Here is a 9,616-nt window from a genome sequence, read left to right on the forward strand (position 1 = left end):
GCTGGAGGCATAGCTTGGTTTCTTGAGTTGTTTGTTTGTTTCAGTAGGTGTTTGGGAAGATGGGTGGAGATCCAACATTACAAGTGTAATTCTTGCTATATAGTGAAAAGAACATGTGTGGATTATCTACAATGTATGCTCAGCATACAGTTTTTCAAACACCCATATCCTTTTCAAACGAAGAAAAGTAAGCCTTCGATGAAAAATTGCAAAATTCCCAAACTGACATTTTTGCCATACTTTACCTACATACAAACAAGAGTGTCTGGTTGTCAGTGGGAGTTGGATTGGGCCCTAAAAGTCAACACAAAGGCTAAAAATGAGCCTTTCAGTTGGAATACAGTCAAGCCTCAAACAGGCAACATTTTTTTCACCCTTGCCAAATATAATTTTTTTTAAAGAGCAGTTGGAGAGATTTTGCTCAAACTTCCAAGACACTCCAAGTTTGGACAGAGAGCAAGCACAGCAAATTTCAACCCAAAAGATTAATATTATGGAAAAGAGTTACAAACATGAAAACAGAAGGTTATAAATGAAATTATTTTTACAAATATAGTAATATTTGACACCACCAACTCCCTCATCTCTATTTCTAATGTGATGAACATTTTATTGGCAAGACTATCAAATCCTCTTCTTTTTTTCAAAATTATCTTTAATGGATTTTGTATATTTTTGCATTTTATCTATACACACAATGACCACTTTTCTAAGTGGATGACATTCTTCAGGATGTGGTCCAAGATTTACACACAAAGACAAGACAAAAAAACCACCAGGACCTGGAGCTTGGGCATAGATCCTCATGACAACTGTACCTGTTGAGTTTATATTATTTTTAATAGTTTGGAGGAAGACTACCAACATATTTTTACCAGGATATTTTCTCAGATAAAATTCCAAAGACTTGAGAAAGTTCTCAGAATTTCATTCCTGATATTTTCAAGATTAAACTATTAAATTTTGACCAAAGTTAGTGATCAGCCTCCAATTTAAAATTAAACATTTTTATAATGAATAAAAGTTCTGTTGCCAACATATACAGTCACGTAGTTGCCAAATTACTTTAACTTTTCTGATTTGGATTATTTCAAATTCAATTACGCAGTAAAAACAGTGTTTCAATAAATTCATCGGTAGAAGACACTGCACTTTTCAATCACTTACAAATTTATGCAACAATAAAAGCTTTCTAGAAGAAGATACACATTTTTAAAAAGACTTCACCATACTTTGCACATTTCTCTGCAGGATCTATATTACAAAAATAAATTTTAATTTTTGCTTCTACTGAAGTTAATGGCAAAAGTGATGCTTGACTTCAGTAGGCCCAAAACTTGGCTTTAAAGTTGCTCAGTACATCCAGTATACATATTTACAATACTGTACATAAAATTAGTAATTTTACAATATTTTTACCATGAGTGAAAATAGTATAAACAGAGTACAAGAATGTGCCTGGCCATCACTGGACAGTATTCTTGGTGAACAGCTGTCATTGCAAGCTGCTTACACACTGGTATATCTGTACTTATGTGTACAGTTATTCCTATCTAGATATCCAAGGATAGGTTAAATTTATATAGGAAGAGTTTAAAATATTGTGAGGAGAAAAAAGCAAGGGGCTGCTTTAAATGAGAAGTTTTTTCCGCCAGTACCATCTTGCTTCTTATTAGTGAAGTACAGTACTACAGAAATGTACATTTGAAAGATAACAGGGAGTCCGGTGGCACCTTAAAGACTAACAGAAAGCTGTCACTATCTGGGCAATATACTAGTAAGCAATGTTCCATAGTCACAATTGTGGTAGAAATCACAATACTTCTTAATAAATTGCTGTATATTGCAGTTCTGTTTTTATTGAAACTTCAATAAGTGGAGCACTTATTTTCTCCAACATACATATTTTCTAAATTGTGACTAATATATTAATCTAATTCGTTCATGTATATCACTTTATGTAGCTCTTATATAATTATACATGCCTTTCAAACAATCAAAATTTTCAATAATTAGTTTCTGATACCAAACAGAAAAAACTGTGTTGTGTATGGTTTGTGGCAATAAACAAAACACTTCACTGATCATTTTAGCTTCTATAGTATGAATAAAAATGTAGCCATACTACAATTCACAACCAGTACTTACTAAAGTTTCTGATCCTGTAGAAACAAAGTCAAAAACAAGTCTGTCCCTATTAGCATCCATGCAATATATAACAGTGTATCACACAATTTCAAAAAAATCCTATGCCACATGAACTAAAACAAACATTAGAACCTTATTAACAGGCAAATTATTAGTCATTCTGGTCTTTTAATTTAATTTAATTTTAATTTAATGTATATCTTATTTTAAACCATTTATGTCAAAATGAAACTGTATTTACAGATGTTTAAAAAAATACAATTTCTATTAAATCTTACATTTCATAATCCTGTGGGTACTGCACCACATACTTTGCAATTATGTCATTTTTGTCATACTGTCTCAGACTTGCAAATTATAGTGGCAGTATCATATAATTAACAATACAGTTCCAGATTTTGAATAGTAAATTTTAAAAATATGTTTTCTGTGTTTGAAAAAAAATTCCAGTGGAAACAAATTAGACTAAATATAGTATAAGTTAGATTCTCCTCATAGCTAACCACATGAATACTATTAGCCAAAACACAATTTTATGATCAGACATATTTACAAAGTGATGCCTGGAAAGTCAAATGACATGTTGAAGAAACAAAAGACTTGACAAAAAATAAAATATACAATGACAAGAAAAAACACATACATGAGCACTTACATTTGGAGCATGACTTCGTTCAAGAATATGCCATCCACTAGAGCCACATATTCCTCCAGGTTGCTCCCATTTCCTCCAGCTAAGGGTCCAAATGTCTTAACCTAAAATATAATCATCACCATGACACTAACTCCACCTCAATCTCTGCAACTAGATATTTACCCTTAAAAATGGCATTTGTGAAAATTAATTCTTACCCAGGTGACAAGAGGGCTAGACATAAACTGTTCCAACAGGGGTGTGAATATCTCATTCTCCATTTTATAAAAAAGGCTAAAATCAATGTGGCTCCTTCGCTTCAAAAAAAATACAGATTTGCCTTCTTTGTAGGAACTCTCTAAAATGCCCCAAGGATTTAGCAGCAGCAAATGACCCCCATTTCTCCAAAGCAATATAAAAAACAGTGCATTGGCAACTGGGATGTATCCTCTTCTTTTTTAAAAAAAGCAATTGAAAGTCCATCTAAATTCATTTCAGTCTTCCAATTGACGGGTCTCTCCCGCTCTACATAGCGAAGGGGAAGAAGGAAGGATGGAAGGAAAGAAAGGAGGAAGGCTGCTGGAGTCTACATCAGACAAAAAAAACCCTCAAGGCTACCACAGCAACTCCTCATTCAGCGAGGAGGGGAAACCCCAGTTAAACTCTCCAGACTAATCGGCCCCCAGAGCAAGGACAGGAGGAAGAGGGGCAAATACTACTCAGCAGCCCCCACCTCAGATTAAAGGTTGTGCCGACGAGAGGCACAGCCTCTGACCGCGCTCCCGCCCCCACTAGTGTCACAGGCAGCCCAGGGATAGGGAACCAGCCGCCTCAGCAGCGAAGGGAAGCTATTGCTAATCAGTTCCCCTTTTTAGCCTCCGCTGCCATCAACTGAACTGAGACAGAGAAGGGACAAGACCCCTCCCCACCCGCACCCTGCCTCGCCCTGTGATCTCGCCCTCCCCCACGCCCGTTGCTCTCGCAGCCTCCCTCCTTCCCGTGGCTCCTCAGCACCCCACACCCCTCCTTGCTCCTTGGTGCCTCGCTGCTCCTGAGCCCCCCTACCTCCCAACAGACTCCTCAATCCCCCCTGCTTCCTTGGCTCCTCAACCTCCCGCTGTCCCTGAGAACTAATTTCCTTTGCAGGAACCGCCACTCGTCCCTTCTCCAAGTAACGGCCACCAAGCCCCAATCAGCCCCAGCACAGCCGCATCACACTCTCTATACACACTGCTCCAAGGAAAGCAAGAGCGCATGGATCGCTAACTCGTCTCTGCCAAAGCGAAGAGTAACCCTCCGCCAGCCTGTTCTTCCTCCGCCTCAGCCTCTGGATGGTGGTGGAATTGAGGAGGGGGATGGGGGAAACCGCTGCATGGCTCGCGCCCGCGCACACGCCTTCAGCTCGCGCACTGCAGCTGCGGCAGCGAAGACGCGCGTCCACGGAGGGGCGGGACTCTTGAGCGCGGAGAAGCTTCAAGACCGAGGGTGAGCAGACGGTGCCTCTGCCCTCTGACTCCTCAGGGGGTGGACTGCTCTGCAGCCTCCGCCTATCCACCGGCAGAAGGAGATTGATTCAGTTTGACTCTCTGTGGGGAAAAGGTGTGCGAGGGAAGAGTGGGGTGAAACCCCTCTGGTGTGGGGGAAAGAAGGGGTCAGTTTTCTCCAACTCCCCTTGAGGCGAAAGAGAGGCGCTGAATTCTCCCATTTCTACCCCTGGCAGATGAGGTTATGAGCCACACTCATAACCGTGGCTCATAGGGGTTTTTTTGAGGGAGGGGGTCCTCTTTTTTTTTTTTTAAGGTGAAATTGAGACATAGACGAAACCAGTCTGCTTGAACTTGCGACAAAGAGGGGAAGGAGGACGATCTTGTTAATGATGACAAGCAATTTGTTCACCCACGCTATTTTCCTTGTGCTGTCTCCTCACTCTTGCACATTCAATTCCCACCTCAAACATTAATATAGGGGATTTTATGTACTTAATATACTCAGACTGTATTGTATTGACAGAGCAGTATGCAAAATCTCAGACTTTAAATCCAACCGCTCTCCTGCCAGGAGAGAAATTTTAGCTGCATATTTTCCAGAGAACTTTATCTTGTTTTTCCAGGGGGGTGGGTGGGTGCGTGTGTACACTTTCATTTAAAAAAATCAATTCCCTAATATGGTTGAAATTAAATGTTTGAAGAACTTCCAAATAGGGAAACAGATTGTGTTTTTTAACCCAAATGTCTGGATGCCGTATCTGCCCTAATTCTCTAAGATTAGGATGGAAATCTCCCTTAATGACCTCTTCTACACTAGAGAGGATCACTCTGTAAAAGAGGAGAAAAATAAATTATTGGTTGTGGGGAAAATAGTCTTTAAATCAGATGTCAAATAAAAGAGATTTTCTGGTAAATTATTAACACACAACAAAAGTTGTAGATTTGGGTAGCTTTGCTTTGCAATGATGAGATTTCATCTCTCTGTAAATCAGTCGTGGATGTATACAAAACAAGGTCTTCTTTCTCTCCTTCCCTCCCAAAACCAAATGAGTAGGGAGGTTTCATTATTAGTTTTGCCATGAAATGGGAACAGGCAGAAAAAAAAAGTTGTGAAGTCTTGGACCAGAGTAAAGGTCTAGTGATACATGAGTGAAATAACAGCCAACAAACAACTGGTCCTTAAAGATAACTACAAAAGCATTTTTGTAAAAGCCTGAATAGCTAACCAGTCAGCTCTCTGTGTACTACAGCATTTCCTGGGAATTAAAGACTGGCTAGGAGGAATTGCTGATCCAAGGCTCAGCTATAGGTTAGTAACACTACTTGGTCTTCAATTCCTGGAAAATACTTTGTGCTGACATCTGTGTTATTATTATTATGAGATGAACATTTGATTAAACAGTTTTAAAAGTATGTTTTGTTTGGGTTTTTTCCAGCCTGTGTGTTGTATGACATCACTGACAGCAGGAGCACTCACTTTATATATGTTCTGGGCATTTCTAGATGATGAGTATACTGTTTGCAGTGTTGTTGTAGCCCTTTTGGTCCCAGGATATTAGAGAGACAAGGTGGGTGAGGTAATATATTTTATTGGACCAACTTCTGTTGATGAAAGAGACAAGCTTTTGAGCTACACAAACATAAAGAAGAGCTTTATGAAGCTCGAAAGCTTGTCTCTTTCATCAACAGAAGTTGATCCAATAAAAGGTATTACCTCATCCACATTGTCTCTCAGTATTCGAGCAGTCAGGCCACTGAATTTATGGTATCCATTTTATAATTTCTTTAAGAAGTCCACTGCAAATTGATGCATCTCAACAAATGATTCATAGTTAATTACACAGTCTGGAGGTGTAGGCAAGGGAAAACCAACACAAACAAAATGGGAAAATAGTAATGTATAACGTTCATCTTTTTTTTTTTTTAGAATAACCACACAGTAAAATTGCCAAGCTGTTATAATTGCAGTAATTGTGAAACTGCAAATTCAAGAAAATTTACCTTGATTTCTGTTATACATCCTCAGATTAGCTTCAGAATTAATTTCTGATGGGTTGGTCATTTATCATTGCAGAAATGGCTGCAAAAATAAGGACTACTGCGGGTTGTTTTATTGACAGTATGTATATGATAACTGATAAGCCAGCATGATGTTAGGTACAAATACACTGATGGTACCCAGATATGTAGTTCTGTCTCAGCCAATCATGGCCACTCCGTCTTGGCACTCCTTCATTGCTTCATCAAGATTGAAGAGTGACATAAAACAGTTAATTGAAACTAAACCACTCTATAGGAAAGGTATGGGTGGTGGGATGGGGAATTGTGTGTGATGGCAAATCTATCTACTAACAGGGTTTGCCCCCAAGTCAGTGACTAAAGATACAAAATGTGGAGGTTTTTTGACCACATACTGAAATATGGAAATCCAATTTTGAGCAGTTTCAAGAGGATTTTGTTCACCTCTGAAACATTTAGAAGTTGTGACTTTTCTTTTATGGCACAGAACCACATCACTGAAATCCGTGTCTTGCAACCTGTAGGATGGATTGCAATAATGCTTTTTATTTGAGGCTACACGACTGGTTATTGTATAAATAAGCTGTAGAATTGCTCCATGACCTTTGCCAATAGGCTTCACTAATATCTGAGGAGTTTGGCAATCTGTGTTCACTGCCTATTGAGTGAATGCAATTCTAGGTCTTTTCATGGCTTGAAATGCTAACTATGGTTTACTTTAGGAACTGTTTTCTGCTCTACATCCTGCTACATCAGACGCAATGTGGTTGGAACTGCTGTTCATCTCTATATAAGATATAGGAATGATGGAAGGCACTTTCTCTGTCTAGGGTCCGTGGTATACTCTTCTCTCTGTTTGCTTAAGTATACTCTGGCATTCTTCTGGACAAGACTCAAAACTTTATTTACGTTGTAGTTTTATACCTATGATTCTGTATAAATAATTTGTGCTCCAATCTGATCACCCCACTTCAAAGCTATATAGCAGAATTAGAGAGGGTGCAAAGAAAGCTGCTTAAAATAATTTCAGATATGACAATATTTCCATATGAGGAGAAAATAGTAGGAACTGTTTAGTTTAGAGAAAAGATGAAGAAGGGACATGTGAGGGGTATATAAAATAGTAAATAGTATCAAGTTCAGTTAGATGCTCCTATTTACCCTCAAAACAAGTAAAAAAAAGGACATTTAATGAAATTAAAAGGCAATACATTTAAAACTGCTAGAAGGATTTTTTTTAAAAACATAACACAGCCTTTGGAACTTGTTGCCACACAATATCAGTGGGTCAAAGAGTTAGCAGAATTCACACCAGGAGTGTACATTTTTATGGATGAGTATATCCACAGTTACATTAGGTAAGGCAAAAATAATTATAAGGCACACAAGCCCTCTTACTTGTATCTCTCATAATTATTTTTTAGCTTATCTACTGTTCCTCTTCATTTGGTACCTACTTATTCATGGAGCCCAGTTCTAGGTAGCATGCAGTGGGAGGGGCTTCTGTTTGGTTAGGGAAGGGGTAGAGTTGTGGAGCTGACACTTTTCCACCATTCTTCTGCAATCCTTCCCCTCCGCCCCCCATACCAGTTCAGGGACCCTCCATTCACATTAAGTAGAATGAACAACCTGCCTCTTCATACATACCTTATTTTCACCATGTTACTTCATGGCTATGTGTTGGTACCAGCTCCATGGGATGTACAAGTTAGACAGATTTGTGGGGCCAGGTATTAAGGGCTTCACCCTGCACTCTTGAAGTAAATGGAAGTTTTGCCAGTGATTTAACTTGGCACAGGATCAGGCAGTTAGAATTCTGAAAGTTCTGAGACATAGGTTTGGAATTCAATCTCTTTTTGATTTAACTGTTCTTGGCTTTATTTATTTAATTTAACTTTTTGAGATCTTCGCAATTTCAGTTTTTATCATTTGTTAGGTTTAATTTATACAAAAATTAGTTGTTAAAAACTTTTATCAAGGGGCATAAATTAAGTGCCCCGTTCTGCAGATTGCTACTTATGTAAGTAAGAGTGTGCAGGATCAGTTTCATGCTATTTTTTCCTTTTTAAACTAACATTCCTCCCACTCCTCTCCTGTTCTAAAAAACCTTCCACAACCTTCTAAAATTTTTAAATGAAAAAGAAAAGCTAAGGACATATGCAAACTTTCTAAACACATGGCAAGTGGCTGTCAGCAACACTCTAAAGTCCTCCTGCAGGGTGGTCTGCTAATTTGGATGAAATCGTAGACATCACTTAAAAAAAACCCGAACAAAATTATACTTACCAGCAAAGATCCATTCTACTCAGAGTTTCAAAATCTGCCCCAATTACATTAGTTCCTACCGGTCTCCTACAGGATAGGATTTAGTATATTTTCCCATCTTCTCCATGGAATAGGAAATTTCATGGGGGGGAGGTTGTTTTGTTTTTCAGTTAAACTAAGTAGGAAAATGTTTAAAGCATCATTTTACTTGTAAAATATAGAGACGTTTGGATATTTTAAAATATCTTTAAGGATTATTGATATTAAGTGTTTAACTCTTTTAAACATTCCAGAGCCAAACATTATCAAGATTATTTTGTATTTGTATGAAATGGTTCATTCAATAATCTATCTATATGCAGACAGAGGAAGGAAAAATCCTGTTCTTTCAGGTTTATATTGTCTAAAACAGATCTGTTAGTACTTAATACAGTATGCGACCTACTATTGCTGAAAGAACAGCTTTAAGGATTAACCTTCTTTTTATTTAAAATGTAGTGTTGGTGTGTAAATACATTTGTTATAGAAGAGAATTTCTGAGCCATAAGAACATTAGTGAGTTTGAGGCACATATTAGGAAGCTTCTAGAGAGAGCATTATATAAACATAAAAAGAAGAACAGGAGGACTTGTGGCACCTTAGAGACTAACAAATTTATTAGAGCATAAGCTTTCGTGGACTACAGCCCACTTCTTCGGATAGGCACCCATCATCTCAGTGGGACCCCAGTCTGCCCTCTTATAAAGAATACATTCATTAGAACCAGGACTGGCACTTCAGAGTAAATTTCTGCCCTGATTCAGCTAGCCCCTAGGGAAAGTGTAGCATATTGCCTTTACCAGTCTTTGTGCGCAAAGTTCCAAATCCTATTTTTACTCAGGGCTGAATTGTGACCCCAAGTTTCATGCACAATGGAGACTCTGCATATGAATTGCCCACTCCCTGTAATGAGCCAAGTATAAGCCACCTCTGTGTCATCCTCCTTAGAACTGTATGGAGGACTCTTGGGAGGGGAGAATGAAGGTATAGACATGATCAGTCTGCAACAAAGACCCAGCTCCTC

General features: G+C 38.5%; 1 protein-coding gene across 16 annotated transcripts in view; it reads right to left on the minus strand.

Annotated features, from left to right (window-relative positions):
* Positions 1-4,223, minus strand: part of CCDC88A (coiled-coil domain containing 88A) — a 410,515-nt gene extending 406,292 nt beyond the window's left edge. For 12 of the 16 annotated variants that reach the window (XM_065590781.1, XM_065590785.1, XM_065590783.1 and 9 more), the window contains exons 1-2: positions 3,001-3,713; positions 2,804-2,904 (exon numbers count right to left, since the gene is read on the minus strand). In XM_065590781.1, coding sequence (XP_065446853.1) covers positions 2,804-2,904; positions 3,001-3,063 — 164 coding nt within the window. In that variant the 5' untranslated portion in view covers positions 3,064-3,713. The other 4 variants (XM_065590770.1, XM_065590774.1, XM_065590769.1 and 1 more) reach the window with 4 other exon arrangements.
* Positions 4,224-9,616: the final 5,393 nt, after the last annotated feature.

The sequence above is a fragment of the Chrysemys picta genome, chromosome 3 (genome assembly GCF_011386835.1).
Source record: "Chrysemys picta bellii isolate R12L10 chromosome 3, ASM1138683v2, whole genome shotgun sequence".
NCBI lineage: Eukaryota > Metazoa > Chordata > Testudines > Emydidae > Chrysemys > Chrysemys picta.